Genomic DNA, 17,025 nt, shown 5'->3' with positions numbered 1-17,025 from the left:
TGTGGGGTCTGTCACTCTCTGCCTGTCCTCCATGTGTAGTGCGGGGTCTGTCACTCTCTACCTGTCCTCCATGTGTAGTGCTGGGTCTGTCACTCTCTACCTGTCCTCCATGTGTAGTGCAGGGTCTGTCACTCTCTGCCTGTCCTCCATGTGTAGTGTGGGGTCTGTCACTCTCTGCCTGTCCTCCATGTGTAGTGTGGGGTCTGTCACTCTCTCTCCTCCATGTGTAGTGCGGGGTCTGTCACTCTCTGCCTGTCCTCCATGTGTAGTGCGGGGTCTGTCACTCTCTACCTGTCCTCCATGTGTAGTGTGGGGTCTGTCACTCTCTGCCTGTCCTCCATGTGTAGTGTGGGGTCTGTCACTCTCTACCTGTCCTCCATGTGTAGTGTTGGGTCTGTCACTCTCTGCCTGTCCTCCATGTGTAGTGTGGGGTCTGTCACTCTCTACCTGTCCTCCATGTGTAGTGCGGGGTCTGTCACTCTCTGCCTGTCCTCCATGTGTAGTGTGGGGTCTGTCACTCTCTACCTGTCCTCCATGTATAGTGCGGGGTCTGTCACTCTCTGCCTGTCCTCCATGTGTAGTGCGGGGTCTGTCACTCTCTCTCCTCCATGTGTAGTGCGGGGTCTGTCACTCTCTGCCTGTCCTCCATGTGTAGTGTGGGGTCTGTCACTCTCTCTCCTCCATGTGTAGTGCGGGGTCTGTTACTCTCTGCCTGTCCTCCATGTGTAGTGTGGGGTCTGTCACTCTCTACCTGTCCTCCATGTGTAGTGTGGGGTCTGCCACTCTCTGCCTGTCCTCCATGTGTAGTGCGGGGTCTGTCACTCTCTGCCTGTCCTCCATGTGTAGTGTGAGGTCTGTCACTCTCTCCTCCATGTGTAGTGCGGGGTCTTTCACTCTCTGCCTGTCCTCCATGTGTAGTGTGGGGTCTGTCACTCTCTACCTGTCCTCCATGTGTAGTGTGGGGTCTGTCACTCTCTACCTGTCCTCCATGTGTAGTGTGGGGTCTGTCGCTCTCTCTCCTCCATGTGTAGTGCGGGGTCTGTCGCTCTCTCTCCTCCATGTGTAGTGCGGGGTCTGTCACTCTCTACCTGTCCTCCATGTGTAGTGTGGGGTCTTTCACTCTCTGCCTGTCCTCCATGTGTAGTGTGAGGTCTGTCACTCTCTCCTCCATGTGTAGTGCGGGGTCTTTCACTCTCTGCCTGTCCTCCATGTGTAGTGTGGGGTCTGTCACTCTCTACCTGTCCTCCATGTGTAGTGTGGGGTCTGTCACTCTCTTACTGTCCTCCATGTGTAGTGCGGGGTCTGTCACTCTCTGCCTGTCCTCCATGTGTAGTGTGGGGTCTGTCACTCTCTCTCCTCCATGTGTAGTGCGGGGTCTGTCAATCTCTGCCTGTCCTCCATGTGTAGTGTGGGGTCTTTCACTCTCTACCTGTCCTCCATGTGTAGTGTGGGGTCTGTCACTCTCTCTCCTCCATGTGTAGTGCGGGGTCTGTCACTCTCTGCCTGTCCTCCATGTGTAGTGTGGGGTCTGTCACTCTCTACCTGTCCTCCATGTGTAGTGTGGGGTCTGTCACTCTCTACCTGTCCTCCATGTGTAGTGTGCGGTCTGTCACTCTCTGCCTGTCCTCCATGTGTAGTGTGAGGTCTGTCACTCTCTGCCTGTCCTCCATGTGTAGTGCGGGGTCTGTCACTCTCTGCCTGTCCTCCATGTGTAGTTCGGGGTCTGTCACTCTCTGCCTGTCCTCCATGTGTAGTGTGGGGTCTGTCACTCTCTCTCCTCCATGTGTAGTGCGGGGTCTGTCACTCTCTGCCTGTCCTCCATGTGTAGTGTGGGTTCTGTCACTCTACCTGTCCTCCATGTGTAGTGTGGGGTCTGTCACTCTCTGCCTGTCCTCCATGTGTAGTGTGAGGTCTGTCACTCTCTCTCCTCCATGTGTAGTGCGGGGTCTGTCACTCTCTGGCTGTCCTCCATGTGTAGTGTGGGGTCTGTCACTCTCTACCTGTCCTCCATGTGTAGTGTGGGGTCTGTCACTCTCTCTCCTCCATGTGTAGTGCGGGGTCTGTCGCTCTCTCTCCTCCATGTGTAGTGCGGAGCCTGTCATTCTCTACCTGTCCTCCATGTGTAGTGCGGGGTCTGTCACTCTCTGCCTGTCCTCCATGTGTCGTGCGGGGTCTGTCACTCTCTGCCTGTCCTCCATGTGTAGTGTGGGGTCTGTCACTCTCTACCTGTCCTCCATGTGTAGTGCGGGGTCTGTCACTCTCTACCTGTCCTCCATGTGTAGTGTGGGGTCTGTCACTCTCTGCCTGTCCTCCATGTGTAGTGTGGGGTCTGTCACTCTCTACCTGTCCTCCATGTGTAGTGTTGGGTCTGTCACTCTCTGCCTGTCCTCCATGTGTAGTGTGGGGTCTGTCACTCTCTACCTGTCCTCCATGTGTAGTGCGGGGTCTGTCACTCTCTGCCTGTCCTCCATGTGTAGTGTGGGGTCTGTCACTCTCTACCTGTCCTCCATGTATAGTGCGGGGTCTGTCACTCTCTGCCTGTCCTCCATGTGTAGTGCGGGGTCTGTCACTCTCTCTCCTCCATGTGTAGTGCGGGGTCTGTCACTCTCTGCCTGTCCTCCATGTGTAGTGTGGGGTCTGTCACTCTCTCTCCTCCATGTGTAGTGCGGGGTCTGTTACTCTCTGCCTGTCCTCCATGTGTAGTGTGGGGTCTGTCACTCTCTACCTGTCCTCCATGTGTAGTGTGGGGTCTGTCACTCTCTGCCTGTCCTCCATGTGTAGTGCGGGGTCTGTCACTCTCTGCCTGTCCTCCATGTGTAGTGTGAGGTCTGTCACTCTCTCCTCCATGTGTAGTGCGGGGTCTTTCACTCTCTGCCTGTCCTCCATGTGTAGTGTGGGGTCTGTCACTCTCTACCTGTCCTCCATGTGTAGTGTGGGGTCTGTCACTCTCTACCTGTCCTCCATGTGTAGTGTGGGGTCTGTCGCTCTCTCTCCTCCATGTGTAGTGCGGGGTCTGTCGCTCTCTCTCCTCCATGTGTAGTGCGGGGTCTGTCACTCTCTACCTGTCCTCCATGTGTAGTGTGGGGTCTGTCACTCTCTGCCTGTCCTCCATGTGTAGTGTGAGGTCTGTCACTCTCTCCTCCATGTGTAGTGCGGGGTCTTTCACTCTCTGCCTGTCCTCCATGTGTAGTGTGGGGTCTGTCACTCTCTACCTGTCCTCCATGTGTAGTGTGGGGTCTGTCACTCTCTTACTGTCCTCCATGTGTAGTGTGGGGTCTGTCGCTCCCTCTCCTCCATGTGTAGTGCGGGGTCTGTCGCTCTCTCTCCTCCATGTGTAGTGCTGGGTCTGTCACTCTCTACCTGTCCTCCATGTGTAGTGTGGGGTCTGTCACTCTTTGCCTGTCCTCCATGTGTAGTGCGGGGTCTGTCACTCTCTGCCTGTCCTCCATGTGTAGTGTGGGGTCTGTCACTCTCTACCTGTCCTCCATGTGTAGTGCGGGGTCTTTCACTCTCTGCCTGTCCTCCATGTGTAGTGTGGGGTCTGTCACTCTCTACCTGTCCTCCATGTGTAGTGTGGGGTCTGTCACTCTCTTACTGTCTTCCATGTGTAGTGTGGGGTCTGTCGCTCTCTCTCCTCCATGTGTAGTGCGGGGTCTGTCGCTCTCTCTCCTCCATGTGTAGTGTGGGGTCTGTCACTCTCTACCTGTCCTCCATGTGTAGTGCGGGGTCTGTCACTCTCTGCCTGTCCTCCATGTGTAGTTTGGGGTCTGTCACTCTCTGCCTGTCCTCCATGTGTAGTGTGGGGTCTGTCACTCTCTCTCCTCCATGTGTAGTGTGGGGTCTGTCACTCTCTACCTGTCCTCCATGTGTAGTGCGCGGTCTGTCACTCTCTGCCTGTCCTCCATGTGTAGTGCGGGGTCTGTCACTCTCTGCCTGTCCTCCATGTGTAGTGTGGGGTCTGTCGCTCTCTCTCCTCCATGTGTAGTGTGGGGTCTGTCACTCTCTACCTGTCCTCCATGTGTAGTGCGGGGTCTGTCACTCTCTGCCTGTCCTCCATGTGTAGTGCGGGGTCTGTCACTCTCTGCCTGTCCTCCATGTGTAGTGTGGGGTCTGTCACTCTCTCTCCTCCATGTGTAGTGTGGGGTCTGTCACTCTCTCTCCTCCATGTGTAGTGTGGGGTCTGTCACTCTCTACCTGTCCTCCATGTGTAGTGTGGGGTCTGTCACTCTCTACCTGTCTTCCATGTGTAGTGTGGGGTCTGTCACTCTCTACCTGTCTTCCATGTGTAGTGCGGGGTCTGTCACTCTCTGCCTGTCCTCCATGTGTAGTGCGGGGTCTGTCACTCTCTCTCCTCCATGTGTAGTGCGGGGTCTGTCACTCTCTCTCCTCCATGTGTAGTGTGGGGTCTGTCACTCTCTCTCCTCCATGTGTAGTGTGGGGTCTGTCACTCTCTACCTGTCTTCCATGTGTAGTGTGGGGTCTGTCTCTCTCTGCCTGTCCTCCATGTGTAGTGTGGGGTCTGTCACTCTCTGCCTGTCCTCCATGTGTAGTGCGGGGTCTGTCACTCTCTCTCCTCCATGTGTAGTGCGGAGTCTGTCACTCTCTGCCTGTCCTCCATGTGTAGTGCGGGGTCTGTCACTCTCTCTCCTCCATGTGTAGTGCGGGGTCTGTCACTCTCTCTCCTCCATGTGTAGTGTGGGGTCTGTCACTCTCTCTCCTCCATGTGTAGTGCGGGGTCTGTCACTCTCTCCTCCATGTGTAGTGTGGGGTCTGTCACTCTCTCTCCTCCATGTGTAGTGCGGGGTCTGTCACTCTCTCCTCCATGTGTAGTGTGGGGTCTGTCACTTTCTCTCCTCCATGTGTAGTGCGGGGTCTGTCACTCTCTCTCCTCCATGTGTAGTGCGGGGTCTGTCACTCTCTCTCCTCCATGTGTAGTGCGGGGTCTGTCACTCTCTCTCCTCCATGTGTAGTGTGGGGTCTGTCACTCTCTAATGCTTCCAATAGGTGGCACTAGAATTCTTAAGAAGCTATTTGCATTATTTCTAGAATACCTGCAGCTTTCCCTTTCGCTTCCTCCAGCTCTCACCTCTCGTCCTCCCTCTGCCCGGTAACTGCTGATCAGCGGGAGATTCCTTCTCCTATTGGAGGATGCTGCAGCTCCCGTCCAATCAGCGCTGAGCTCCGCGCTCCAGTGTACAGTGACTGTGAAGCCATTACAGAGTGTCAGTCCTGGGTGACACTGAGCTTCTCCTCCTCGGGGTCCCCCCATATATCGGGGCAGGAGGATGTGGCCCCTCATTGGGCTTCTCCTTCACGTGTCTGCGGTGTGTTCTGGTGAGTATGGAGGGTGATCAGTGATTGCTCCTGATCGCAGAGGATTATTTCGTCTTATTTATGTTGTATGTTGTGATTGGAGTTTATGGAGCAATGTGTTATCGTCTACAGTTGTGGCCAAAAGTATTGACACCCCTGCAATTCTGTCAGATAATACTCCGTTTCTTCCTGAAAATGATTGCAAACACAAATTCTTTGGTATTATTATCGTCATTTAATTTGTCTTAAATGAAAAAACACAAAAGAGAATGAAGCAAAAAGCAAAACATTGATCATTTCACACAAAACTCCAAAAGTCCAGACAAAAGTATTGGCACCCTCAGCCTAATACTTGGTTGCACAACCTTTAGCCAAAATAACTGCGACCAACCACTTCCGGTAACCATCAATGAGTTTCTTACAATGCTCTGCTGGAATTTTAGACCATTCTTCTTTGGCAAACTGCTCCAGGTCCCTGATATTTGAAGGGTGCCTTCTCCAAACTGCCATTTTTAGATCTCTCCACAGGTGTTCTATGGGATTCAGGTCTGGACTCATTGCTGGCCATCTTAGAAGTCTCCAGTGCTTTCTCTCAAACCATTTTCTAGTGCTTACAGTAATCCAATCGTAAATTACACCTCATATCATAGGAATATATAACATGGATCCCTTCAAAAAACAAACCACAATATCAAAAGAGAACACAAAAGGACAAAAATAAAAAAAAAACAAAATTTATTTCAATAGTACAAAATCACACCATAATAAAATATGTATATAACAAAGCACATGTAAGGAGGTAAATACCTCACCTGGATATATAGAAAAGCTGTGTGATAAACAGATAGAATTGCATAGGGTCACAACCATAGGCTGAACCAGCAAAGATGCATATGAATCCTTATATTACATCCCAGGGAAAAATGTAGAAATAACATAATTTACACTGGTGAGAAAAATATTATCATTCACCAAGTGTTAGAGACCTCCCATATCAAGGAAGATCTTATCACCCCCATAGGATGTAAAAATCACCAAATAATAAGGCAAAGATCAAATAACCCATATACCTGTAGTCATGCTGTTGCCTGGTTGTGAACCCGTGACGCACCCTGACGCGCGTTTCACCGCCTCTGCAGTTTCATCAGGAGGTATGTAAGCGTTGGGTCAAACCCTTTAAATACCCCCCTATGTGTCTCTGAACACCCACAGCTGTGTGCGGCGCATCAGCGCCATGTTGTGACGCGGCGAGGAGGGCGGCGCTCAGGACGCACGTCACCCCGTCACATGGTCCGGTCATGTGACCGGGCATGTAACCAGGCAACGCGCTATCCACAAGAGCGCCAGCCGCCTCACCCCACCACAGAGCATGCGCGCTGTGCGCTCAAGCCTGCGATCACAGAGAGACTCCCAATAGCATCTCCAAAAGATATAGTAATACATTACTGGGTATCATAAATAGATAATATAGCCACACAACGATTGTGAGCCAGTCTAATGAGTAAAAAAGACCAATCAAAATACACTTTTGCGTATCTATATGTCAGGGGTAACCACTATAACAACAATGTATATATATATATATAAATGAATAATCATTCAACAAATATATCATAATGGGATAATAATAATATGTAAATATGGATACACACATCATAATCTTATACAAAATACATCAGATATGGTGTCCATCAATAACATAGATAGATAGATAAATATTCCATTGAACTATCTTAAACGTTCATACATATAATACATACAAATATATTAATATTATCATCATGAATCATCTCATATATCATAATGGCAGTTGGAACTTAAATCTTCCCATTACGAAACTTCCAGGATGATCAACATTTTCATTCTCATCAAGTGGCATCCCCCATCGATAGAATATATATATTGGTCACTAGATGGACAAACAAATTCAAGTGAGTACACATAGAGGAGCATAAGGGCAGGACCCAATTGTGCAAATACATAAATAAAAAACAACTATATACAATAAAATTCGCGCTTGCTTAAAGAAAGGACTTGAAGCTCAATGTTTTATTAAGGCCCTTTGGGGCACACGTATCCAATACAACCATCCATTTTGTTTCTCTTTTTAACAACTCCTTCTTATAATCACCTCCCCGGATACCCAACTGTACTCTATCTATACCCTTAACTCTAAGGTATTTAGGACTGCTATTATGACACATCCTAAAATGTCTCGGTAGCGTCTTGAGAATTGATAGATCCTCCACTGCTGCCGCATTTTTGATGTCTCTCACATGTTCTAGAATCCTAGCATGACTACAGGTATATGGGTTATTTGATCTTTGCCTTATTATTTGGTCATTTTTACATCCTATGGGGGTGATAAGATCTTCCTTGATATGGGAGGTCTCTAACACTTGGTGAATGATAATATTTTTCTCACCAGTGTAAATTGTTATTTCTACATTTTTCCCTGGGATATAATATAAGGATTCATATGCATCTTTGCTGGTTCAGCCTATGGTTGTGACCCTATGCAATTCTATCTGTTTATCACACAGCTTTTCTATATATCCAGGTGAGGTATTTACCTCCTTACATGTGCTTTGTTATGTACATATTTTATTGTGGTGTGATTTTGTACTATTGAAATAAATTTTGTATTTTTTTGGATTTTTGTCCTTTTGTGTTCTCTTTTGGTATTGCATTTTCTAGTGCTTTTTGAAGTGTGTTTTAGGTCATTGTCCTGCTGGAAGACCCATGACCTCTGACGGAGACCCAGCTTTCTCACACTGGGCCCTACATTATGCTGCAAAATTTGTTGGTAGTTGTAACGGGGTCTACCAAGCTGGGGTACCTCTTTCAGTACCACCCTGTGTTTTCGGAGGTCCGCTCTGCGTTTTCTGGAGTCTGAATGAATGACGCTGGCTGGAATTCCTTGGTTACATGGGCGCATATAAAAGATCACTGCTTCTCCATGTATTTCCAGTCTGACAACACTTTACTCACAGGACACAGAATATATCACACAGATACAGAGGGCCGGCCAATGGACAAGCATCAGGCCAGACATGCATTACAAAAGCCGCAGGCGGCCGGAGCCTGCAGATGTTTACTGTGGGAATTACAAAGGTGGGGGGAGGGCGGACACTGCTGATACATTAAGGACATGCATCTCACATGGAATCTATTATATATACATATAACTGCACAACATATTCTGGGTGCTGAGTGGTTCCATAAGACGTAACGGCTCCCCTTTTCAGAGATGCGATCGGCATACACAGTCTGATCCTCAACGGATCGGTTTGGGGATGACCGAAGTTTATGGGGTTGGTACAAGTTCCGTTTGTCGACTTAGTCCATCAGCGTTACCATTTTGTTTGCCGGGTCTGTAGTGGATGGTGAAGTCCAGAGGTTGTAGGTCTAAACTCCACCGCAGCAATCTGGCGTTGTCTCCAGAGACCCGATTAAGCCAGACTAGGGGATTATGGTCCGTTAGGAGGGAAAACTGTTGTCCATACAAATATGGTTGCAACTTTTTGAGTGCCCATACTACCGCCAGGCACTCCTTCTCGATGGCCGCATAGCTTACTTCACGGGGCAGTAGTATCCGACTCAGGTAAGCTACCGGGTGTTCTTGGCCATCCGGCCCGACTTGGCTCAGTACTGCCCCCAATCCAAACATAGAAGCGTCTGTATGAACAAGGAAACGTGTAGTTGGATCGGGTGCGGCCAATACAGGGGTATTAGTGAGGGCGTCCTTTAGGCCTCTTTCACACTTCAGTTTTTTACAATCAGTCACAATCCGCCAGGTTTTGAAAAAAACGGATCCTCAATTTTCTTTTGAGGATCCGTTTTTTCTCCATTGACTTTCATTAATGGCGGATTGTGACGGATTGCTGTCCGTTGTATCCGTTTTTTTTGAGGATCCGCCAAAAGTTGCTGTCCGTCACCATCCTCAAAGATTTCAAAACGGAGCTTGCAACGTTTTTTTTTCTGGCGGATCCTCCAGACACTCATTTAACCCGAAATTCTCTCTGGGTGCCGGACAAAAAAAAAATCTCTCTCTCTCTCTCTCTCTCTCCTTTTCCAGGCTGCGATTCCTTTAAAATTCTTCATTTTGCGGATCCGTCAAAAAAACGTATGGGTGGCATCCGTTGTCATCAGTTCTAAAACGGATCCAGCATCCGTCCTTTTGGCGGATTTTGACTGATGCAAAAAACTGAAGTGTGAAAGAGGCCTTAGTTGGCGGAAGGCTTCCTCACACTCTGAGGTCCAGGTTACCTGGCAGGTTGGTTCTTACAGGTCAGATCAGTGAGGGGCTTGGCTACGCTGCTGTAATTGGGAACGAATTTCCTGTAATACCCCGCTGTCCCTAGAAACACCATGACCTGGGTTTTAGTGCGAGGCATGGGCCATTTGGCTATGGCCTCAATCTTGGCTGGTTCTGGTCGCTGTTTCCTACTTCCCATCCAATGCCCTAAATACTGAACCTCTGCTTTGCCCACGTGACACTTGTTTGGGTTCAGGGTGATTCCGGCCTGGTGGATCCTGTCCAATACTGTTTCTAGGTGATTTAGATGCTCTTCCCATGTCGCACTGTAGATGGCGATGTCGTCCAGGTAGGCACAAGCATAGTCCTGGAGACCATCCAGAAGCCGGTCAGCCAGCCTTTGCAAGGTTGCCGAGGCATTCTTCATCCCGAATGGCATAACTCGAAACTGGAATAAGCCGAACGGGGTGACAAATGCCGACTTGGGAATAGCGTCAGGACTAAGGGGAATCTGCCAGTAGCCTTTGCATAGATCGATGGTGGTCAAATACTTTGCCCCCGCCAGCCGGTCTAACAGCTCATCCACACGCGGCATGAGGTATGCATCCGTCACTGTTTTCTCATTGAGCTTACGATAGTCTACACAAAACCGTGTAGTCCCATCCTTCTTGGGCACTAACACTATGGGGGATGCCCAGGGACTATCTGACTCTTCAATGACCCCTAAACGCAACATCTCTTGTATCTCTTCTCGCATCCCCTCTCGTACAGACTCAGGGACGCGGAAGGGGTTTTGTCGCAGGGGGGTCTGATCCTGGGTCTCAACCTTCTGTTGTGCCAGGCGAGTGTACCCCGGTCTCTCTGAAAACATCCTCTGTCGCAGCCTCAACAACGCCTCCACCTGCTGTCTCTCCCGGGGGCCTAGGTCTTCTTCACCCAAGTGTACCTGGTCCCATGTTTTAGACTGAGTCCTTTCCCCTAAGACATCCGGCAAGGGAAGTCCGGCTAAATCCTCTGCTTCAGGTGCACAGATGGCAACTACCTCTTCAGGGCTCTCCCGGTAGGGCTTCAGCATATTCACGTGGAACATGCGGATAACCCTGGGGTCGTCACAATCGGCGACATTATAGGTTGCGTCGGCTATTTTCCCCACTACCTGGTAGGGCCCCTGCCATGCAGCTTGAAACTTATTCTGCTTAGTGGGCTCTAACACCAGGACCTTCTGTCCTATTTCCAAGGTGCGTTCTCTGGCCCTCCGATCGTACCATATGTGCTGGCGCCGCTGGGTCGCCCGCATGTTCTCACGTACAGCCTGAGTCAGCTCCTGTAGGCGGTCCCAGAATTCCAGCACATAGGGTACAATAGGCACCCCTTCTATGAGGCCCTCCCCTTCCCAGTGTTCCAGCACTAAGTCTAGGGGTCCCCTTACCCGTCTCCCGTATACCAGCTCGAACGGGGAGAACCCCGTGGATTCTTGGGGCACCTCCGATAGGCAAACAGGAGGTGTGGCAAGAATTTCTCCCAGTCCCTGTAGGTCCTGGTAAAAGTCCCAATGAGCTGTTTTAATGTCCTGTTAAAGCATTCACACAACCCATTGGTTTGCGCGTGGTACGGGGCTCTTCTAATGGACTTTATGACACACAGCTTCCACAGTTGGTTGGTCACCTCTGCTGTAAACTGGGTACCCTGGTCCGAGATAATCTCCCGGGGAAATCCAACCCGTGAGAAAACCTGGAGCAGGGCGGCCGCCACCGTCTCTGCCAGTATGTTAGGTAACTCAACCGCCTCTGGATACCGTGTGGCATAATCTACCACTGTCAATATATACTTTTTCCCGGACGGACTGGGTTTGGCTAACGGCCCTATCAAATCGACAGCTACTCGGCTAAATGGTTCCTCCACAATGGGGAGGGGGCGTAATTTGGCCTTGCATCGATCCCCCCTCTTGCCAATGCGCTGACAACTGTCACAGGTCTGGCAGTACTGACGAACATCATAGGTTACTCCCGGCCAAAAGAAGTTTTGTGTCAGACGATGCCTGGTGCGACTGACGCCGAAGTGCCCGGCCAAGGGTATATCATGAGAGATTCGCAGTAGCTCCTGCCTATACTTCTTGGGAACTACCAGCTGTTGTTTTATAGTGGGGCTCGTCCCTGTGTGGTGCTGCTCTGTGATCCGGTAGAGGAGTCCCTGCTTCCATACAAACTGTTCCCCTTCTAGTACTCCTCTCCCCTCCTGTGCCTTCCCACGATATCCCTCCAATGAAGGATCCTCAAGTAACTCCCTCCTAAATTCATCTGGGGTGGCCAAAGAAATGTGTCTGGCTATGGGAATACGTGCAGGGCTGGGATGTCTTACCTGGGCCTCCTCTGAGTGTGATTCCGCCTCCGCAGCTCGAGCTTGTCTCTGGGTGGTCACAGGATAGGTCTCAGCCAGTGGGGCCACCGAGAATGCAGACAACATGGGCCCCAAGTCATTTCCCAGCAAGACGTCTGCAGGCAAATCCTCCATCAAGCCGACCTCAACAAGGCCATCCCCGACTTCCCAGTTCAGGCGAATCCTGGCAGTGGGTAGTCGATATATGGCTCCCCCTGCCACACGGACTGCCACTGTCCGGTCCGTCTTCTCTTGGTCCCGGACGAGATGAGGCTTCACAAGGGTCAAAGTTGCTCCGGAATCTTAGTCCCTGCATACGTTTCCCATTAACCCACACGACCTGTCGATGCTGTTGTCGATTATCTGCCCGGGCTGCCTGCACGGGGTCTTCTTCATGCAGCACTTCCTCCATCTCTTCAACCCCTTGGTTAGTCGTAGCCCTCAATGCCGGGTCAGCTTCGCCTTGGTAGCAGTGTACAGCAGCCCGGCTGAAGGTAGCTGTTCCCGCCTTTGGCCACTGGGTATGCTGAGTCCGGTTGGGGCATTGTCTTTGCAGGTGGCCCAGCTGACGGCAGGTGTGGCATCGCTCCCCAGGGGGACTGTTGTAGGCCAGGTTTCTAGCTGATCCCCCTACAATCTTCGGTGGTTTGGGGCCCTCCAGGTCCATGGGCGGGCCCCTAGTGACCACCTTTGATCCGGAGAACTGCGGCCTCCTGGCATCATGATGTTCATCGGCCAGACGAGCGGCTTCCTCAAGAGTCGTTGGCTGCCTGTCCCGAATCCATTCCTGTGTCTCGGGGTTTAGTCCATTAAAGAATGGTTCTAACAGGAAGAGCTGGAGGACGTCCTCCTTAGTGGTTGCTTGGCTCCCTTGTACCCACTGTAGCAGTGACCGCCGTAATTTACAGGCCCATTCAGCGTGGGTATCGGTTACGCATTTTTTAAGTCTGCAGAACTTTTGGCGGTAGGCCTCTGGTATCAGCGCATACTGGGCCAAGATCACTTCTTTGATCCGCTCATAGTCCATACAGTCCTCATCAGGTACAGTGCGATAGGCGTCCGCTGCCCGGCCTGTCAGCTTGCTGGCCAGAATCTGAACCTGTTCCTCCGGCTTTACTTGATGAAGGGCACACTGCCGCTCAAAGTCCTGCAGAAAGCCATCAATGTCTTCCTCTGCCTCCCCCAACTGTCGGAAGGCATTGTACTGGATCTTTTTGTGGCTTACTGTTGAAGGTACCTGGTCGAAGGCCAGAGCTCCCCCTGCTCGCTGACTCTCCTCTCAGCTCTGCCATCTCCATCTTGGCCAGCTCCACTTTGGTCCGCTCTGCCATTTCCATCTTGGCTAGCTCTATCCTGGTCTGCTCGGCCATCTTTTCCTTCAGATCAGTACGCACATCAGCCATCACCTCTCGTATGATCTCTACTGCAGGGTTTGGGCCATAGAACGCCAATCTGTTCTTTACCTGCCTCTAGAATTCGGTCTCCTCCATGTTCACATAGGGGGGCGCTGCACTGTCGTGTTCCATGATGGCTGCTATCAAATCCGCTTTTGTTTTGTTGCTGGCGATCAACCCTCGGGCTTCCACCAGATCTTTTAATGTAGTCCTCTTTAACTTCTGGTAGTTATTTTCCATTCATTCCTTTCCTCCTGTAGAAGGGGTATCATATCCCGCTGTCTGCCACCAGTGTAACGGGGTCTTCCAAGCTGGGGTACCTCTTTCAGTACCACCCCATGTTTTCGGAGGTCCGCTCTGCGTGGGCTGGAGTCTGAATGAATGACGCTGGCTGGAATTCCTCTGAGTGCATGGGCGCATATAAAAGATCACTGCTTCTCCATGTATTTCCAGTCTGACTACACTTTACTCACAGGACACAGAATATATCACACAGATACAGAGGGCCGGCCAATAGACAAGCGTCAGGCCAGACATGCGTTACAAAAGCCGCAGGTGGCCGGAGCCTGCGGATGTTTACTGTGGGAATTACAAAGGTGGGGGGAGGGCGAACACTGCTGATACATTAGGGACATGCATCTCACATGGAACCTATTATACATACATATAACTGCACAACATATTCTGGGTGCTGAGTGGTTCTGTAACAGTAGTCTTCAGACTTCATAATGCCATGCACACGGTCAAGCAGTCCAGTGCCAGAGGCAGCAAAGCAACCCCAAAATATAAGGGAACCTCCGCCATGTTTGACTGTAGGGACCGTGTTTTTTTTCTTTGAATGCCTCTTTTTTTCTCCTGTAAACTCTATGTTGATGCCTTTGCCCAAAAAGCTCTACTTTTATCTCATCTGACCAGAGAACATTCTTCCAAAATGTTTTAGACTTTTTCAGGTAAGTTTTGGCAAACTCCAGCCTGGCTTTTTTATGTCTCGGGGTAAGAAGTGGAGTCTTCCTGGGTCCCCTACCATACAGTCCCTTTTCATTCATAGAGTCCATGAGCCGGGCCAGATATCGGTACCACCCGGAGTGACTAATTCTCTTTGGTGTTTTTAGGTAGATGCATGTCTGTAGTTTATGTTTTGATATGATAGCCCTTGCACATCAGTAGCTTTACCCCTTCAGGCCTATTTGTACCCAAATGCCTAGGCCATTTTTTGTAAATCTGACCTGTCACTTCATGCGGTAATAACTTTGGGACGCTATCACCTACCCACGCCATTCTGAGATTGTTTTCTCGTGACATATTGTACTTCATGGTAGTGCTAATTGTGAGTCAATAGATTTTTCCTTTCTGTATAAAAAATTACAAAATACACGAAAATTTGGGAAAAATTCGCTATTTTTGAACTTTGAAATTCTCTACTTTTTACAAAAATGCTGATACCCCCTATAACAGTTATTAGTTTACATTCTCCACATGTCTACTTCACATTGGCATCATTTTGGAAATTAAATTTTATATTTTTCGGATGTGATAAGCAGGGCTGTGGAGTCGGAGTCGTGGAGTCGGAGTTAGTTTTGGTTGGAGTCAGAGTCGGAGTCGGTAGAAATGTACCGACTCTGACTCCAGCTTTAAAAAAAAATGTATGAATATTTCATAATTGAACTTTCATATGAATTTTATAAATGTTACTCAAATATATATGTTCTATCAAACTATGAACAACAGTGATAAGCAGTTCTGCTGGAGATAGAGACATTTCTTACTTCTTGTGTATCACTGTTCTCCACTGCCCTTATCTAATCTTATACTTGGTTAACCTCATGCTGCCCCAACCCCCCTACTTACAATGTATGAAACTGAAAGTGAAAATGTGTTGCAAATTCTTAGTAGTAAAGCTCCTCCTCTAGACTAGATCATACTAGGTGTGCGTCTTCCAAGCATCTCACAGCTGCCTGCTACTCAGAAGAGGAAGACTGTAAGAAGTATTATCCTTTCAACAAACTTTGCATCAGTTAACTGTGAGTACATGAGGAATAATAACAGTATTACTGACCACTATATCAGTTGTACGACCTGGCAATAATTTTGTACAATTGTTTTTAGGAAAAACAATTGTCAGTTGGATTGTGAATCCAGAATTAAAAACCTGAGAATGTCAAAGAAGCATCACATTAAATCAGCTGTATTTGAACATTTCACCATCACTCAAGATAGAAAACATTATGTCTGTCAGTGTATGACAAATGATCCAGACGAAAACAAATGCTGTGAAGCCAAGATGAGTGCATATTCAGGTAAAGATAAAAATGCTCCTACCAGAGCTTCTAATCTAAAGAGACATTTACAGCGCTTTCATCCAGAAGTACTGAAAGCAGTGGATGAGAAAGACTGCATCCAAACCAATGAACCAGTGCCCAGCTCTTCCAGCCAAACAAAGGAGCAGAGAACTTTGCAGCCATCAGTTGCAAGATATTTTGTCAGTGACAAAGTTACTGTGACAATGACAGTAGATACATTTAAAAAACAGATCATAGAGCTTGTTGTAAAGGATAGTGTGCCTATTTCATTATTTTCACGACCAGCTTTTATGTGTCTGAATGGGGAAATGGCCCGCAAGCTTGGTGTTTCTCTGGAGAGAGAGAGTATTAGAAAATTAGTAATCGAAGAAGCTTTTAAACAAAAGGAAGAACTTAAAAAAACTCTCAAGGGACGCTTTCTGTTTCTTAAAATGGATGCCTGCACACGTCACAGAGTGAACTATTTTGCCATCAATGTCCGATTTGTTTGTGACAAAAATGAAATAGTTACCAAGACATTGGCAGTAAAAGACACCAAAGCTCATCACACCAGTGAGTTTCTCCAGGTCTTGGTGGAGGAAAAGGTTCTGCAAGACTATGAACTTAAAAAAGAGCAAGTTCTTTCTGTCGTAACTGACAATGCTTCAAATATGATAAGTACTATTAAGCTAATGAATGAGAGTAATGATGGTGACCAGCAGCTAGAAGAACATTCTGGGTCCACAGACACAGAAATGTTTGAAATAGAGGAACACAGTATTGTAACTGAGGAGCAAACTGAAGTTGCTTCAGATGAACAGCAACATGATAGTTTAGATGATCTTGTTGAAACTGTGTCAATATGTTCTTTCATCACATGCGCTGTGTTGTGCATACGCTACAGCTGGCTATAAGAGACAGTCTGCAAGAAGGACATGCTGCTGCACTGATTGGCAAGGTGAGAAAATTGGCTACTGTTGCCAGAACCCCTAAAGTTGACTCAATTTTGAAGAGACGTGCTGGAAAAGGGGCAATTATTGATCAAGCCACACGATGGGGCAGTACTTACTTAATGATTCAGCGCTTGGTTGAACTGGAAACCTTGCTTGTAGACATGGCTAACCCTCAACTGACGCTAAATGAAAGTCAGTGGAATCAGGTGACTGAGCTGGAAAAATTGCTAGAGCACCCATTTACAGTGACTAAAAAATTACAAGCAGAGGACTTAACTCCAGGTATTTTCTTAAAGGAGTGGAAGAACCTGATGTTTCGCCTGTCCCAAAGAGGAGGGTTAATTGCAAGTGGCATTGCTACATCGATGAAATGGAGAGAGGAGCTACTATTACAAAATAACATTCTTTTGGCAGCTGTTTATGTAGACCCAATGCATCGGATTCTTCTAGAT

At 48.7% G+C, this 17,025-nt stretch overlaps 1 protein-coding gene across 2 annotated transcripts in view; it reads left to right on the top strand.

Moving 5' to 3' along the window:
• Window positions 1-5,175: 5,175 nt before the first annotated feature.
• LOC141048392 (class I histocompatibility antigen, F10 alpha chain-like) overlaps window positions 5,176-17,025 on the top strand; it is a 168,446-nt gene continuing 156,596 nt past the window's right edge. For both annotated transcript variants that reach the window (XM_073543912.1, XM_073543911.1), the window contains exon 1: window positions 5,176-5,334. In XM_073543912.1, the coding sequence (XP_073400013.1) occupies window positions 5,286-5,334 (49 nt within the window). In that variant the 5' untranslated portion in view covers window positions 5,176-5,285. The remainder of the gene's footprint in view (window positions 5,335-17,025) is intronic.

The sequence above is a fragment of the Dendrobates tinctorius genome, unplaced genomic scaffold, assembly GCF_039654945.1.
Source record: "Dendrobates tinctorius isolate UK_male_01 unplaced genomic scaffold, ASM3965494v1 ptg000135l, whole genome shotgun sequence".
Classification (NCBI taxonomy): domain Eukaryota; kingdom Metazoa; phylum Chordata; class Amphibia; order Anura; family Dendrobatidae; genus Dendrobates; species Dendrobates tinctorius.
This window is presented reverse-complemented; position numbering and strand designations above follow the sequence as displayed.